Source organism: Xiphophorus maculatus, chromosome 2, assembly GCF_002775205.1.
Source record: "Xiphophorus maculatus strain JP 163 A chromosome 2, X_maculatus-5.0-male, whole genome shotgun sequence".
NCBI lineage: Eukaryota > Metazoa > Chordata > Actinopteri > Cyprinodontiformes > Poeciliidae > Xiphophorus > Xiphophorus maculatus.
The window spans coordinates 10,144,445-10,163,351 of NC_036444.1; the positions used below are offsets into that span (position 1 = coordinate 10,144,445).

The 18,907-nt window shown below is 38.0% G+C and overlaps 1 protein-coding gene across 1 annotated transcript in view; it reads left to right on the top strand.

Annotated features, from left to right (window-relative positions):
* Positions 1–18,907, top strand: part of LOC102217502 (RNA polymerase II elongation factor ELL-like) — a 29,247-nt gene that overhangs the window by 6,228 nt on the left and 4,112 nt on the right. Inside the window, exons 3-11 of the mRNA XM_014468486.2 lie at positions 10,522–10,649; positions 11,176–11,330; positions 13,894–14,135; positions 14,668–14,792; positions 15,925–16,039; positions 17,093–17,549; positions 17,970–18,039; positions 18,422–18,593; positions 18,699–18,743. Coding sequence (XP_014323972.1) covers positions 10,522–10,649; positions 11,176–11,330; positions 13,894–14,135; positions 14,668–14,792; positions 15,925–16,039; positions 17,093–17,549; positions 17,970–18,039; positions 18,422–18,593; positions 18,699–18,743 — 1,509 coding nt within the window. The remainder of the gene's footprint in view (positions 1–10,521; positions 10,650–11,175; positions 11,331–13,893; positions 14,136–14,667; positions 14,793–15,924; positions 16,040–17,092; positions 17,550–17,969; positions 18,040–18,421; positions 18,594–18,698; positions 18,744–18,907) is intronic.

Genomic DNA, 18,907 nt, shown 5'->3' on the forward strand with positions numbered 1-18,907 from the left:
GATTATGAAATGCATTGAGAACTGGTTTGAGTTCTCATGGCCTGGAATTTCACGTCTTTGTGCTTATTTTTTTAGGGCTTTGGGAGAACTGTGTCTGTGGTTAAAGATTTCCATTTTGTTGCAAAAAGATAGAAAAGATATAAAACAATACAGTTGAATGCCTGTTAATGGAAAAGTATTTCCCCCCTTAGTGGTTTTGTAAATCTGGCAAACAAGCAAAAGCAAAAAAAATCTATATATTTAAGAAGTCAAATACTTTTTCACAACCCTGCATGTGAACATTATTTTCAATCAGTCTTCATTTTTTTGATTGACTCATTCTGTTCTGTTGAACTTAGTAAACACTGCACAATACACTAGACAGCAATTTGAGATTTTATACTGTAGCATCAGGAAAACAGTTTGTGGGTATATTTTGTTGCTAGTAAACATGAACATTAAAGTAGAGATGTGTATGTTTTGCTCTGTCAGGAGTTACGACAGTTTAATTTCACTCTCGCCTGATAAATGTTGAATTACAGTAGCCAGGGTAGTTGTTCTGGTTTATAGCCCTGTCTCTTTTTATGTGCACAGCTGTCACATAAAGGCAGCCTGTGTGAGGATGAGGGGAATGTGGAGGTCCTCTTAAAGATATTCTCATGACGACTGTGTGTGAAGGCAGAGCTTCCCCTGGGCTCCTTTCCGCAGGCCCTGTTGATTATTGTGCCGTTTCACCCCGTGTCTTGGCTGAATCCTTGGGAGACATCAGGGCTTCTATCTCACACTTGGCTGCTCTGACTCTCTACCCCCACTTCGCCTCGTGCTCGACCAAAAATAAGCTTTTGCTCTGTGTGAGTGTGTACGTGTGCATGCACACATCACTTTTTTTTTCTGGACACTAATTAGAATAACAATAACTGGAATGCGGTTTGATGGTCGTTCTCTCCCAGTAGCACAGCAGTGAGAGGGAGAGCTGTCCCACGTGTTTCTGAAAGGGCACACGCCTTTCTATTGAGCCAGATGTGTTAAGCAAGGCAAATTGTCTGCATTTTTTTCTTTGCCTAAGGCTCTCTGGAGTTTTTCTTTTATTTTGTTTTTTTGATCACACAGTATATTTTAGGATCAAGTCTTATGGGAGTCCTGCTGCTAAAGAGGACTTTTCGAGAGAATAGGGGTGGTGCTAATGTTTTCTTACTCTACATAGACAAATAAAAAATATATTTTTTAGCAGATCTTAAAACTAGATTAATGCAATGAATGTTTTGTAGTACATTACATAGGACAAGTTGTCCTAACCTTTTTTTTTTTACTTAGCCACAGCGCAGGAACAGATTGATAATGATGCTACATCTTTTATTCACCAGCTAATTGAACAACTTAAAAGATATATCTAATTTTCTGCTTTGTGACGTTGTCAGTCGCAAAGATGTTTTTACCACTTTTAAGAACTATACAGTGCACTCAGCAATTGCCACACTTAAAGCCTCCCCCCCACACACACACTCTTGTAGGATTTCCGTTGTTCTTCAGGCCAATTTCTGTCCAGTTTCAACTGTCTGACAGATGGCCCCACATTTAAAGTCAAGGTCCTGTGGCACCAGAACAAGGCCTAAATTGTCAACACTCCACGACCACACTTGACATTTAGTAAAATGTCCTTGTATGTTGACATGCTGCATTTAGTTTAGCTAAGCGTAGGGTTGTGTATGCAGTTAACCATCTTGATTTCATTCATGTGTCCAAAACGTTTGTGGTTTGTTTGGAGAAAATGCTACTTGTTACATTTGCCTGACACGTCATACTTTTAAGTCTCTTTAGCTGGTCTGTCATGAAGGATCTGAACTCGCTGTAAACTCACTTCCTTTGTTTCTTTGAAAGAGTGGTGATTGTTTAAAACAATAGTCTTTCTTGACTCATCTTTATGGCTTGGGACAATACAGTCCAAAGCAATAACATGCAGATCTGACATGAATATTGTGGTCAAATAGATAACTAAACCATCAGAAAAGAAACATGGAAAGGAAAAGTGGGTTAAACAGTGGAACAGGTGGTAACACTCTATAGCAGCAAAGCCCCAGCAAGGAAAACCAATCTCTGTGAAATGAGGTCTAATTAATTTCTGAATCAATTCACACATTCATCCATTTGCACTAAATAACTCTGAATATTTCTGTTAGTAAAGATACATATTTCAAAAAGACTTGCATCTCACAATTTAATTACAATTTATTCAGCTGAAGACTAATCTTGGTTTTATGTTTAGGATAGTTGAATCTGAAAAAAAAAAATCGTATTTCTATTTAAACCAAAATAGCTACAAGCTCGTAGGTATTGATTAGAGTTACATAATCACATTTCCATCCAGTAGGCTTTGTGTAGTTTTTACACTAAGCCAAATCTTTTACACCACCTTTGGTGTTCAGTCTTAATCATTCAATGATGATTTTATGAAACTACTAAATAATAACTAAAAACATATTAATAATTATATCAATACAAACCCCCCCCCCCCCCACTTATTTCTGATAAAACTGCTGGCACTTAAGTGCTATCACACCCTATCTTGATGTGGAAGGCACCTTTGAGGAGGGATGGCATTGTCAAGTGCAGAGAGACTGCAAGCATTTGTTGAGGTTGACAGATTAGGCCCAGCTTTTTAGAAAAAAGACTGATTCTGCTTGGCATAACATGCAGTACCTTGGGGGTTACTCGACAGTTGCCCATCCCCATATTGCTGCACTAATTCGCATCAGTCCCAGCCACCCCCCTCTGCCTCTTTTTCCTGTATCTACCAACCCCCCTCAGTGAGGAGACCCTCAAACATCACTACAGCATCATTCGATGCTCACTAAAAACAGGCTGTAAGGGGTTTGAAATGTGTTTGTTTTTAGCTGTGTTGCTGGCAAGGTTTAAACCTTAAAACTTGATACTAATTTATTTTTATCAACATTGCCACTCTATCATGACTGAAAGTGCCACTAAAGGTAGCAAAATGTGTTCCCCTGGTGGTAAAAAGCAAACTTGCCCATTGAATGATGGATGGTAGCATCCATCATTTTAGTAATAATAGTAATGCCAAAATCAAGTCACTCCTCTCTGCACTGAGCTGCACATTCCTAGAGGAGAAACTATTTAGAGCCATCCCTCATGCACTGGCTCCACTTAGTGACTGAGACCACCCCCCATCTTTTCCATGCACATGCCCAAGTCCCCAATCCACCCCAATCCCTTCTTTTACCACCAAGCAAGACACAGCCACACGTCCCTGCCGTTCATGAATAATCCAGGCTGCCCGAAAGGCCATTGCACTCAGCTTTGTGGGGGGAAAAGCTAGAACAAAAGACTGGCAGCTCACAGAACAGCTTTGGCTGAGTAGGCTCAGATGAAAAGACAATAGTAACTAGTGTCAGTACAGGCAGGGGCAGGAGGAAAAGACTTCAGAGAAAATCACATATCGAGGCGGCAGTTCACATCTCATCTAAGCCAAATACCAGAAGTTTCATTCTTGCCTTCATCTGCAAAGCAAAGGGAGACAGTGATAAACTCTCATTTTTGACCTTTCCCTGCAGATACTTGGCTTTATTTTAACAAAGCAAAGGGCAGGCCAAGTCTTACTGTTATGTATGTTATATTTTCCTCAAGACAAACAGTCTGACCTGCTCCTAAAGTCACAGAACCTTTACAACAACAACAAAATACTGGCCCTTGTCCTTGTTCAATTGCTGAGCCCCCCTGCCAGTTTTCTGTTCCAGTCCAGTTCACACCTTATAACAGCTTGAAAGTATTTGACATCTCCAAACACACAGGGCCTGGATTAGCAGATGTGCTTGGACTGGAGCCACAGAGGCAGTTATTGTATTAAGCTATGCTCTGTTTGGGAGAAGTGGGGGGTGCACTGAAAGCGGGTCGTCATCTGGTAGCTCTAACTGTAACTGTCCAACAGCTACCCATAATTCTTCCCCTTATAATGAGGGGATTTACTGTGCATGAGTCTCACTGTGACTAATGATGACCTGATGAATTTTATTGAACTGACACAAGTTAGCAGAATTCTCTGATTAGAATAAAATGGACTTAAGCTTCCTTCAGAGTAAAGATTATCAGACTTATTGTCTCAGGGATCGTAATTGGAAACTTGTAATGCATAGGTAAAATAATTAATTTGATTTCTTTCTAAGGTAGTTAGGGATGTAACACTTACCATACACCAGAGATGTGCGGTCAGGGGAGGCAAGTGAGGCAGAGCCTCACCTGTCATAATGGAAAAATATAATGATAAAATAATTTATATTGCTATTTTCACCCTGTGGTTTGTACTGTAAAGTATTTAATTTTTATTTAGCTTAACCAATTTTAATTATTTTTCCTTCAAAATTGCTGAATTTTTGCATTTTCCCATTCTAATGCTTGGGAGCGCAGCTGGTGAGGCAGCAGCGAGCTGAGCCTCACCAGAGATTGCACAACCTCTTGCTAGCTGAACTGGCTGCCACTCTATAGGAGCATGTTCCTCCTGTCTGTACGTCGCCAGCAAAATGGCTAAAAAACATTTAATGTATAAACTGATTTTCCATAATTTAGCTTATGTATATAATGTACAGTGTTTTTTGTCACCAACTGTGTGTGTAACGTGTTTTGTGTGCTGAGGAGCGATCAGAAACGGCAGAGAACAGATTCGAAGTGAGGCAGGCAGTTCCCTTGCCTCATGGCAGGGGGCGCTCATTATCCCAGACATTGTGACTCCACAACTGTAGAGTAAGAGACAGTAACAGCGACCTAGCCAACCAGTAAAGTCAAGTGCAGCAATATATTTATAGTTTTCTTCTCCTGCCACAGCAATCACTTATTGATAATCGCAAAATAAACATCAAGCCTAAAGCCATACTACTGCAACAAACTGAATGTTCTGCTCTTTGTGTGGGAAATATTTGAGTGTTTTTAGGGGCGTTGTTGTCAGTTGTTATGGCAACGAGTCTGTGTGTAGCCTGGCCAATGCAGAGAGCGAGAAAGACTTGGTTTTGAGTTGTACTTCGATGGTTTTTCCCTTTGCTGTGGAATATAGCACAAAATTAATAGTACCTAAATTTCAAAGTTTCATTGAGTTAACGGAATTATTCTACCACGGCAGCGTGGCTATGGATGGCATGTAAAAGAATTGTCTTTTTGCCCTCCAGCGTTGTCCGCAAGCACAACATTTTCTGATGTAAACAATAACATGCAGGTGGTCTGCACTTGTATATCTGATTACGATTAAGTTAGTGCCTCACCAGCTTCACACCTCACCGCACGTCACTGCGATACACAATATCTGCTTTATTAGACAGGAGATTAAAAGTACTTTCTAAAAAAACAAGGAAAGTAATGGAAATGGAAAATAGTTGAACAAAGCTGCAAACTGTTTTGTTAAAAAAAATCTATAATTAAAGTTTTAGTTCCCCAAAAACTGGAGGTTTTCAGTAAAACTCCATCTATTGTGGCCCTAACACAAAACAAGCAGGCTTGAAATAATATTTAGTTTTGCTACAAATGGAGTAGAGGTTTCACAGATCACAAACTATGTTTAAAAGACTATTTCGTCAGTGTAAAAGTATCCAGTCCAAGTCTTACCAGTCTAAATATTTAGATTTTTGAAGTGATGGTCATTGGACTGAATTTATGTGGCACTCGTCTAGAAGAACAGATGACTCAAAGCATTTTATTCTAAAGCCACATTCATCCAATCACACTTACAAACACGGGTGAATTCATACACCAATGCGCAGATTGGTGGGCAACTCGGAGTTAAGTGTCTTGCCCAGGAGCTTGTCAATGTTTGGCAAGAGCAAACTGGAACCGAACCAAAGTTTTGGATTGCAAGTTGACTACCACTTACAGCTGCCTCAAAGATAAATGAAGCAGCAAATCATATGTCCACTTCAGTGTTCTGACTGAGGGCCAAAAGAAGTTTTAAATATTTTCTTATTGTGCCGTCACCCAGTCATGTTGACAGTAAGTGGAAAAGACTGAGAGACTTCCTCTGGGTGAGAAATTTTGTGAACAGACACAGCTGGAACGTCACTGCAGTGTAGTTACATTTCAAAAAACAGATTTTTAAAAGAGCAGAAAAAAGATCTAAAGGTTTTCAAAACACAACTTTTACAAACATTGTTACACTTTAACACCAGCAACTAAACCAATAAATGTGATATTTTGCAAGAGCTCTTTGCACTGACAACTTTCAAATGAGGAAATCTGATGTGTTTATTTATAAAATCTAAAGCAAAATAATATATTGGTAATTATTGCAGTTTTAGGGTACCAGATTGTCTTGTTTTTAATGTGAATGCAGTACAGCACCCAACAGCTTGAATAAAACCCAATGTGTTGACAATGTACTAAAAGAATCACATGCAGTTATGTAGAACTGTGTAACCAGAGCTCCTTTCCATGGCATGTAAGCACACGTTTCCCTAGTTCTTGACCTGGGAGTGTTAGAGTTCCATTTCTCTTTCAGCTTTTAGCAGCAACTTATTAGCTGCATGTGAAGCTTTGTTAACTTGATAAAAATGTTGTGTGTGCTTTGTTTTTGACCAGTTTTTTATGCGCTGATTTATTCATTGATGACTGGATGTGGCTTTTCCACAGAGTCTGACTGACACCGGCCTCTGTGTTGACATTTAGCCTTTGCCATAAGCTAGATGTTTGACCTCACCCCTGCATCTGACCTGGACACTATGAGGCTTGCCCTGCTGAAAAACTAAAACACAACACACAAACTGACAGCCTTGGGGGAATCTGACAGCCTTGGGGGAATCTGGCCAAAGTTCCACATGGAAATGCCCATGACTGTGTCTTTATGCAAATCTTCACCTTCTACTTGACTCACAGGAAAACAAGCATGTTTTCATCAAACATAATCAATAGTCAGCGTTAATGGATGGGTGGGGAGATACCTTGGCTTTGATGATGAGTATATTCCACTGAGATCATCGTTGTAATTTTTGAGGTTGGTGATACCACAGCAGTTTTTGCAGAGTTCACTTTACTTGTTAAAAGTATACTATCCTGCAGAGCATTATAATCATAGATATGTTATCTAATGACAGTCAAAGAAAGCCACTTAAATTATGACACCGATATAACTTCTAGAAAAATTGTTTTCTGTTAACTTTAAGACATAAATGTATCTCCTCTTATAGACCATTTTGTTGTCTTGTAAGAATCAATTCTATTGATCACCCTTCACACTTCCCCACAGCTTCTTTAATTACGGTAATATCTAGTGGAATCAATCAAAGACCATTCAAGTTTCACTAAAAGGGTCAAAATTTACTTTGAATACTTCTGTTGCTGTCTTTCTTTGAAGAAACCATTATTTTGTGCAACAAAGATTAGGCATGGTCAGTATAGGATTCTTAAAATATAGACTAATGCCGTATGATGACTATATGAACTTTGAATAGAAATAAGGTTTTGCTGCTCAGTGGCATAAAAATATAAACATAAACAAAAATTAATTGGATATTATCCCTTTTATTTGAAAAAGAGAAGCAGTAGTTATTCCTTGATGTTGCTGAAGTAATGAAACATTGATTATTATGTATTATCTGTCAGATTTATTGTTATTTTTATTGTAATATAAACAGAGACAAGAGAGAACACAGTACATCACATTTGTGAATATGTGAAGGGACTTTCACTAAAATAAAATGTGCATATAAAACCAATACCACAAAACTGAACTTATCTCAACACCATCAGTTATTAGTGAAATCATATTACTCATCACAAGATGCAAAGTAAATCAGGAGGAATAGTAATAACTGATGGCAACCAAACCTCTTATCTAATCAGTAAGTATTTGGAAAACCTTTGGTTTCCAATGGCAATGAAAGAAATGACAGGAGAAAATCTAAACAGTTTGTTTAGATTTTAGACGTGGTATTCTGTGGTGCCGTCAGCAGTCAGTCCCTTACTTGCAATAGACAGATGACTCCAGTTTGTTGACTAAGATAGAAGTCCTCAAGGGAATGTTGAACTAAGTTTCATTAGGAATCTTTGGTGTCTTAAAACAACTCTAGCAATTAAATTAAATTCAAAAGAGATGGACCTGTAGTAGTATAGGGGAGTAGAAATACACTTTGCTATGTTTGTTCCAAACATGGCCAAGTTTTTTTTTTTTATTATTTTAAGACATTGTACTAAGCTATCTGGCTACAATCCAATAGATCAAGCAATTACTGCATGTCTTATGGTTCATAGGAACAGAGGCTTCTCTGACTGGCCTCACTGTGGATTCATAGCACTTTCGGGATGCGCTTGTGATCCCGTGATTAGCCGGAACAGTTCTACTTGTGGGCGTCGGGAACTGCTGGGAACTAATGGGTTAAATGACATATGGTTATGAAGCTTGGGAAGGAAGCTGTGAATAAAGTGGGGGTGACCTCTGAACAGTCTGACCCAAGTGACATTGATTAGAATTAGAATGTGAAGTGTGTACGGTGGCATGGATCGGGGTGACAGGCAGATCTAATACATGGCTGCAGGGGAACTCATACTGCTGCCATCAACTGAAAGAGGGGACATGGTGGCTTTATTACAATGCTAAACATTTCATCTTATCAGAGACCTTTTGTTCAGATTAAATCTTGCATTTATCAAATAAAAAAAGAAGCGTTGCACTGTTGAACCTGTGTTATCAGGAAACTCTTTATTTGTGGCTCTTTACATGAAAGATCCAGGAGGCTTGACTCCCCTGTTGTCCCTGCTCATATTTTTTGCTTGTTTTGGCCAATCGTTCCTAGTTAGTGCATTGTGTTTAACCGCATCCTGTTAACAGCCAGACATAAATGGGTCAAAATTAATGGTCAGCTGTGTCTCAAGTGTCCTCGGCCTGGCGGGCCGCTTTGCGTGTTGTATTGACTCGGGTGGACTTGTGCACATGAGGGGAAGCTAGAGGCGGATGGGGGTAGGGTGAATGGCATGCTTTGGGTTTTAGACGAGAAGGAGGAGGGGTGTCGAGGAGACATGCTGTTCGTTGGCTTCATGTTGCAAAGAAAAAAATGCTTATGGGTTTGCTGCATGACTGGGCATTTGTGACAGCTAAAGTCCTGCCTGTCACATCTGCTGGGAGCAGTGTGCTGTCAGCCACAAGACTGGTAATCAATCACTTATGGGGTGTGGCTAAAGAAGCAGTTTCAATGAAACAAATTCAGGGTTTAGTTGAAGTTTTTCCATAAATAGAATGGAAGACTTAAAAAAAAAAAAAGCAATACCTGAATCTAGGACATTTTATTGACAGAAGTTGCAAACTGCCCATTTTCAAACTGACAAACTGAGATACGGCTTCAGGCAATGCAGAGGGAAGTAACTACCCGACAAGGTTTTAAAGGACGTTACCTGTAGGTTAATGACTTTCTATGTTCAACTATCCTTTTAGTGGAAATGGGTTTTTGGGTCATTTTATGTAACAGATTTCTAATGGAGGTAGACTTTACGCCATTGGCTTGTTTGCTGAGAAGAAGCAGTGGACAGACTCTTACACAAGACGCTAGAACCTGATCAAAGAGTTGTCACTTTTGTTCTATGTTATGTTGTGTCTATCATACTGGATCTCCTTATGACTGGCTACAGGTCGTCTTCTTTGACCTGGGAGGCGCCTTACAGCCCTAATGACTGGCCAGCCTGGCGGATTATTTAGGTCACATTTATTGGATGGAGCAGCATAACAAATCAGGGACTGTCCTGAGTAGTTAAAAAAAAAAAAGATTTTTTGTTGTTTTGGTCTTTACAGCATTTGGAAAATTACACTGAATTTGTTCAGGCTGTGTCTAGGAGAAGTAAAATAATCCTATTACATAATGCGCTGCTCAAAATAGCAATGGCAGCAGATAAATGCAATCCTGTCAGTGAACACAGAAAACTGCTAAAGGTTAAATATTACCTCAGTGTTACAATTTGCACAGCTAGTGTAATGATTAGTCTTTCGTCTAATATGTAGTACATTGAAAAATTATGCATATACCATTACATTGAGTCACATTTCCGACACAAAGGTTTATGAATAATATTTGCATTTTATGTGATAGGCTACTACAATGAAAATGTATAAAGTTAAAGGAAAATAATAAATGCTTTTTAACTGATTTTACAAATAAATGTAAAACTAATCAAGATAAAAGTGGAATGGTTTAAATTAAAGCACATACACGTATTCGAATGGCCTAGTTAAAGTCCAGATGTTGAACATTTCTATTCAAACATCCTCTCTTCTTCCATGCTAAACTTGAGCTATATTAGGTAAAAGGATGGGCAAAACAGAAATGTTAAAACTATATTTTGATTTTTTTTGACTCCTTAATGAAACATTGCTTTGTGTACATCTGTCACATAAAATCACAAACAAAAATAAAATAAAATAAAAAAATCACACTGTCATTTGCAATGAAGCATTACAAAGTTCATGGAATTTAAATAGTTTTTCAGGGGACTGAAAATATATTCTAGCTTTTAAAAATGTTCCTAACAGTTTCACACTCATATTTCTTTTGTTTTTATCTTTGGCAGTACATAAAGATCCCAGCACCGACCACTGAATCTCCAGATGGATTCAGAGTCTTCTCATTTTACCTTTCCAGTGACAGCAAAGACAAGCCTCAGTCCAGCTTTGACTGCATTCACCAGTTTATCTCAGGGTGAGCAGCACACAGAACTTTTTCCGCTGTCGACCACAAATGGAATTTAAAGTAAATGTGGTGTCAGGCTGCAACCGTGGGGCTTGACCAAACACTGGCCTCTCTCTTCAACCTCACAACAATGGACAAAACGCCTGCCGTTCAGCCACATTCAGCTTTAATAATAACCTAAGGGCTGTCAAGCCACATCGGACCTCAAAGGTGTGACCATTGACAACAGAGAAGCAGCATTTGTGGCTTCACAGAGTCAATGGACTTCTTCAGAAATTACATCAGCACCAGAGTTTTTAGCTTCCAGAAATTAGAACCCCTTGCTTTAGAGGTCAGAAGAGGTCAATTTGCTTCATGTGGTTTATAGAACTTGTGTTTCACAAGAAGTTAGTGTGCACTCAAGCAGTCCAAGAATTTTGTCATTGGATTTAATTGTAAAACTAAAACACTACCAAATATATGAGCACAGAATTTCTTTTGCTGCTTTAGACAAATGTAATGCAGGACTCAACTTTCTTTTTTTTTCTATGTACAGGGAGGGCAGGGATCACTTGGAAAGTCAGGGGAGCATTCAAGACAAGATCACTGTTTGTGCCACAGACGACTCTTACCAGACCACACGCGAGCGCATGTCACAGGTGGAGAAGGACATCTGGAGCCGCACAGCGATTGAGATCAAGCCAGGACCAAGTAAGTTTTGGAGTTAAGAGTTTCAAAGTTCTCTTACATGTTCTAGCACCAAAGGGGTAGTTCAGAATTGTTATATTTTGAAGTGAGGCTATATTAAACTGTATTAAGCAGGTAATATCTCACCAGCAGAAGATAACTGTCTAAGGCCTTCATTTAGTACAAATTCAGAATCTCTCTAATGACTGACTTTTATGGTCTAAAGATGACTAAAAATCTCAAGACTATCATAGTAAGTTTATGTGAATGTAATTTTATGAAGATTTATAATGTTACCATGTTTGTATTGAATGATTATTTGTCATTCTATTTAAAAGACCTGGCATCAGATATTTAGAACTATCATTTTAAAACGTATTTTGGTTAATACAGATAACTTGAAACATATTACTGCTTCTAAATCATTCCTTGTCAGCAATTTCGCTTGCCAACAATATTCATTTTAAGTGACAGATATCTCATACTTGCTCTAAAAGGGTTGTTTACAAATTATTTATGCAAATGAATAATTTGCATGAAAAATCTGGCTAGATATGTGTCTGAAATCTAGCCAGTCCAATTTATTCTGGCATTTTACCAATTTCCAACTCAAATTTGTTGATAAAAACAAAATTTGCTGAAATGATGGAGGCCTCACAATAATAAAGGCTTAAAATATGTAATTGCACTCATTGAAAGTTAGTTGTTTTTGTTTAACATTTAAAGGTGTTGAAAAAATCTGTGTCTAGCTGTTGCATTATGTCATGTGTACATACTGTATATTTCTAGTAGCTGAATTTACTTGATAAATGATGGGGCAAATTTCAAAAATTCCTACTGAGAATCATGCAGGAATATGGTTTCCCATTTTACTCAAACATGTCTTCTCCTGCACATCGGGAGATTCATGTAAATGGGTTATGGCTCTCAGTATGAGCCACATGGCAGGGAAGAGTGCACAGTTGTTTTGTGGTCACATTCTGTCTTTTTATGGTACAGTAATGCTATACTTCTCAGAAGAAAATGCCTGTACACTAAGTCACAATTATATGCTGCAGTAAAAAAAGAAGAAGAAAAAAAGTAAACCATTTAGATAATAGTGTGTGATTTTAATGCTTGGAAAAGAAGACCTGGCAACTAAGTTGAAGACAGTGTAAGCACCTGGTGCTAAAACAAGTTTAAAAAAAAACAAAAAAACATTGAAAGCTCTCCCCAGTAATATTCCCACATGGCTAACAGATGCTAAGCTTATTGTTTGGCTAGTTCTCAGAAACACTTCTGCAGTATGGTAAAGTTTCAAAGCAGCACAAACAATTATGACACAAATATGTCCCTCGAGCAGTTCTAGTTTAAACTCTGAAGGGACGTCTCTGGTTGCTGCTTGTATGAAATGTTGCACTGCAGGTTGTTTTAGTCAGAGCTGAATAGGTCCATTACTTGGTCTAAGGTAAGTGTTAACCATACTGTCTTTTAGAAATCTTCAATTCTAAGCAGCACCTTGCAAAAGTATTCATATATCCTGGAGTGTTTGAGCATTTCTTGCATTATAACCAAGAACTTTAATGTCATTTATAGGGATTTTATGTGATTGACCAACATGAAGTAGCACATAATTTTAAAAAAAGAAATGTACATGTTTCTTTTGTGGTATTGGTCTTCATGACGCTGTTTGTTCACCAAGGTTTATAACAAACCATCACAGAACAGCTGTACTTTACACTGAATTTAAATTAAGTAGTGGATGCTTTTTATTAATTTAATTAGCTGACTTAGTAGGCAAGGCAATTTTCAGTTATAATGTAAAAAAAAATTAAGGTCCAGGAGCACAAATGCTTTTGCACGACCGTGTATATTTCCAATTGTTTGAGACAATAACACCTGCAGGATATGTAAATAACAAAGTCAAGTATCAACCAAGCTCTCTCTGTTGGCACACAGTGTTAGTCTTTTACCTTTAATAACCTTCAAACCAATGTATGGCTTAGCATTGTAATGAGATTACAGTCGGCAGACATCCACAAGAAGTGACCTGGATCCAGTTGAATTAGTCCTGTAACATGAAGAAAACCTTCTCTGAGTTAATTGCTTTATTTTCCCCACCCCCACTTGTTTACTTAGGAGAAGCCAATTCTACTATCTCATCATTACACTGGTGCAGCCTCTACTCACATACAAAAAGAAAATGCATGAGCTCGGCATTGAGCTCTGTGTATTAACGCATGTAAACTACTTTTTCAGACTGGCATGTAAATTCAGTCTTATCTGTTGCACATGCATAATCCATTAAAACAGAAGAGATAAAATTACAAAAACGTATTGTCTGCCTGTCATGTGTGGGCTTGACTTAGAAAATTGGGGCATGATTTGTATATCTACCCTTAGGACAGGATTGTGAATGATACGACAGCCTTGTTTTCTCAGGATACTTCAACTGCCTGAGTCCTGTTATCAGATGAGTTGAAAGCATGTTCCTCTTTAGTTGAGCGAAGTATTTATCTGAATTAAACAACTTGAGATTATTGGTGTAATACCCACTACCTCTAATTAAATTGATCTCTTTAAAACTCTTTGTCTACTTTATTAATAGGTAAGTGTGTGAAGGTGCAAAGGAAGCAGGGCCTGGTCTCCAGCTCCGACAGCAGTAACAAGCACTCCCCCAGCAACAAGAGGCCCCTGCTCCCCAGCCCGGTGGCACATCGGCCCTTAAGGGATCGCATCATTCATCTCCTGGCCCTAAAGCCCTACAAGAAGCCTGATATGCTCCTATGGCTAGAGAGGGAGAGGGCCAGCCCAAAGGACAAGGCTGATCTGACCTCTGTACTAGAGGAGGTAGGAGACTGGTGGAATAATATGTTGCAATTAGAAATAATTTTAAAAAATGTATCTTAGACAATGAGTAAATTTAACTGCCTTTGGGATCTGGTATAACACTGAAAAATTAAACATTATATATAAGAATTGTATAAATCTACCCATGCCTGGTCATCAATTGTGCAAATAAAAATAATCCAATACCATTAGGTCTATTTCAGGCATATTTCCCGTGTTCACATTGTGAGTGTCCCAACGCAATCATCAATTGAAAACTGTGCAGGCAGTGGTAACTGTAATTAGGGCTGTGCTTTAATTATCTTTGGATGAGAAGATACTGTTTCTGACAGGAGAAGGGTTGGGATGACACAGGCTGGGATCCAAGTAATCGGAGAAACTGTTGGTTGCTTTGGGTATGTTCGTATTAGTGGGGTTTGTATACAAGTGATAAAAATAGTGCAACAGTGCTGTGTCAGAGGTTACAAGTACAGCTAGACTTGTTTTCTGTTATACTACTTTCTGTCCTATGACGGGAATGTTGGTTTTCCAGGTTGGTAAGCTGAATCCTAAGGATAGCAGCTACTCTCTAAAGGATGAACTTTACAAACTTGTCCAAAGAGACTGGCCTGGATATCTGGAAGAGGAAAAGCAACTTATCCACAGGCTTCTCATCAGGTGGGAATTCATTTAGGCCAAATATGAAAATTTAGCAAAAGACGAGAAAATATTTAAATATTTTTATTATTATTCATTGTTACCTACAGTGTAATTGTAAATATTTTCACGTTCATCCTTAATGTTTGTGAGAGGATAAGTTTTATACTTTATTTACTTTATTACACAAACTGCCAACTGTTTAGCTTAGTATAAAGGTGTGAGGGTTCAACAGCAAATATGGCTTTACTTTTAATGCACTTTAAAACTTGTCTAACACTTTAAACAGTCTAATATGGTCATCGCTTGTTGAGTTATTGTGCCTAGCACTATTGGTGTCAGTCTGCTTTGATTTTTTATTTTTTTTTAAATGCTGCTTCTAAATGACAACGCCTTTGCTCAGAAGAATCTTTTAATCGAGACATCAAAGCAATGGAAAATTTTTCATGCACTCTGCTGCCAAGTGGCAAGACTTGCGAGGCTAAGCAGTTGAGGAGTGATCTTTAAGTGCCTGCCAGAAAACATGGAAGCCATGTGCTCCAGTGCCATTTTGGAAAAAGCACAACTCCCACTAGAATCTTGCAGCACTCCTGCTGGGTGTAAAAGCTTTTCAGTTGTATCCATTCAAATATTTTGCCAAAAACAATAAAGCTGTGATTTGAAAAAACTTGGAGCATCTTCTCTGTAGTCAGTTTATCTGACTACTACTTCACAGCGTTCTAAGAACTGTTGCTTATTGCTACTTAGTGGCTAGGAACTCCACTATTACTGTCACTATTAATGAGAGGGCAAGAATTCACTGCAGCAAGTGACCTTTGGTAATGGCATCTGTTCAAGGAAGGAGCTGTACGAAACAGATTACCAGAAAAAAAGGCTTTGGCCATAAAGAGGTTAAATATGCAGCTATTGTTTCTCATACGAGTCTTTTTAGTTTCTGTGGACAGCTCCTGTGTGTTATTTTACAAAAACACAGTTGCATAACTTCTGTAATTATTTTGTCTGTGGAAAGACTTCCACCTCTATCTTTTCCTAGCTGTAATTGCTCATCCCATTGCACAAAAATCTGCAATAATGTGTTCTTCCTGTTTGGCTTTATGGGCCATTTACCTTAGTTAGTCTAAGTAAAGGTACTGTGTTCTAAATGTCTTCACAGGAAACTTCAGCCACTGCACAATAACCAATCAAGGAGTCCCCAGTCCAACCATTCATTGCACAAAAGTCTTGGGGATTCTCCCTCACGGCTCAGTCCTGCCAAAAATCTCTCAGTGGTAAATATTCATGTTGCAAGATTTGTCTTGTTTTTATTTCCTAATTTTTTTCTGACTAAAAATGAGGCATTACCCTCTTAAGTCAATGTACAAACAAAATGCATTAACAAAAATAACTCAAATAGCTCTTACTGGAATCATGCAGTGGGAAGTAAAATTACATGGTTAGTTATTTAACAGAACCAGGAAATGGATAGATAAGTGATGTTATGTTCTGTTTTATGGAAATGTCTGAATACACAACTAGTCTTTATAGATAATTGGTGTTAGCTTAGAAATCATTCACAAATGAACCTGTTCTTTGGCTTTATTGCTGTGGAATAGATTGATGTATCTTTACTTTGTTTAAAACGACAACGTATGCAAATCCTGCTAAATTATAGCAGAAATTAGGGTCTTAATCAGGTTTAAGACCCTAATTCTAACCTAATAAAACTCAACATGGACAAAGAGAAGTATACATTTTAAATCTATAAAACTTTGCATCCATTGCAGGACCAAAGATAAAAGGTGACAGTGTTTTCATCTCCTCTCTGTTTGCTTTGATTTAAATTTTTTGTGTCTCAACAATGATAAAGTTTTAAAAACAAAACAAAAACTCCAGAAGTAATTCAAATGCTTAAAACCTGCTTTTGTTTAGTCATATTCACTTATTTGCATATAATTTTTACAGCAATGTATGAATTTATGTCCTAAAAACTGCTTAATAAATAGGTTTCTAATTGGAATATCAAAACAATCTAAAAAAAGAATAATATTGGTCACTTAGGGAATGGTGATTAAAAACTAAACAACCAATATGCCTCAGATATTATTGTCTTGGACATACAGACATCAAAGTCAATCAACTAAAGTAAATTTACCTCTGCTTATTTGACGTGAACTTTTCTCATAGTTTTTCTGTATTCAGTATTTTTTCTAAGCTTACTGTTGCTATTTTTGAATGGTAGGTTCGTTCCCTAAAGTGAATTCAACACTATCCACAATACTATAAAAACCCTCTTCAAAATTTTCTAGTAATATTTAATTTGTTTTCTTTCTCTTTTGTTCTAGAAACGGTCACTGGTTTTGGACGCTCCCAACATCCAAACCCCCAAAAAACAAAGGCTGTCGGAACATTGTCTCCCCCTGCAGTCGCCCTCTCATGCAGACTGTGGCACCAATGGGGCTCGTAACTCCTCCAGTCACGGAAACGCTTGTGCGGCGACAAAAACAGAGTTTGACATAACCAATAATCATCCTCAGGGAAACCCAGTTGGTTTGTATTCGCCACACAAGCTCAGCATGCCGTGTGCTATTTCCAAACTAGACAAGACGGAACCGGCTCCCACTTTACCCAGTCCCAAGCCTCGACACAATGGCACCTCTATATGCACTGCACAGCAGCTCGCCAATGGCCAGCACAAAAAGAAAAGGTCCAAGAAACACAAAGACAAGGAGCGAGATCGCTTAAAGCCAGACTGGATTGAGACTAGTCCAGACCTGAAGCAGAACCAAGAAAATGTTAAAGGTGAATGCCAAAGTTTTATCAGGTCATAATTTATTCTGTTTTGCTGGTAAGATAAGGACGAGGTTGTGCAAGAAGGCCGTTTAAAGAAATAATAAACTTTCCAAGATTGAGTCATAAGTTTTTTTTTTTTGTAGAATTAAAAGAGGAGCATTTTATAGAATTTGATCTAAGACAGCAGTAAGAACAGTTACTCTGTTGTCTGTTGATGATTGACTGTGTAACAGCTGGGTGACCTATGGCCGAGCTAGTCAGCAGGCAGATTTACCTCCTGCTTTGCTTTGTTGACGTAACTGCTCGTCTTGGATTGGATCGGTTATCAGAGACACCATTAAATAATTTATCTTGATATGACAGACTTGTTGCCAGATTTCCATCAATATACTGAAATTAATCTTTCTCCTGAATGTGTATTTTAAACAGCTACAGACCACGAACGAGACAAAACACCTGTTAACCGAGCCGCAACTGAAGAACTGCCTGACTATTTCATGTAAGGTTTTAAACATTTTTTATATTAAAATTTTTTTAATGAGTAAAACATAGCCAACTTTCTTTACATTAGTTGTTGAAGCAACGTTTTACAGCATAGTTTTGAATTTCTGTTTTAACCTACTGCTTGAAGGAAAAACCAAAGTTTTCCTTAACAATACGGTTCTGCTTCAACCCATTCACATAAACAGAGGAACATTATATAAATAAGGTCTCACAAAGCTTCACTGAGAATAACTCACAAAACAAAATATCTTATGTCCTACATTTATACATCTGCTCAGCACACCATTCTCTAATCTAATTCTTGCAGAGCCATCTAGTGGATGGATTCGGTACATACTCGGTTTCCAGAGATTGACGTGTTTCCTTTTGCTTTTCAGAAAATACAGCACTGTAACAACACTGGAGCAGCGGCAACAGTACCACGATGACTTTTGTGCCGAGTACGATGAATATAGAGCTCTTCATGACAGAATTGGGGCCATCACGGAGATGTTTGTTCAGTTGGGCTCAAAGATCAACACTCTCACACCGGGAACACAGGAATATAAGGTACTTTTTGTAGTGGGAGCCTGCTGAAACTGCTTCATTTTGTAAAATACCAAAGAGAAAGTGCATCATGTACAGGGCAGTAACACTCTTTTTGTATTTTTTCAGCTCATGGAGGACCAAATACTACAAAAATATCGAAAATATAAGAAAGTAAGATATTTTTAAAATCACTTCTTTTGCAACGTCCTGACTTTGATGAATGCCATGTTTGTCATACTTGCCTGGGCAAATTTAACAAAAACTGAAAACAAAAGTTATTACAATGATTAAGAACTTTTTTGCACATTTAATGGGAAACATCCATCAATAAAAGT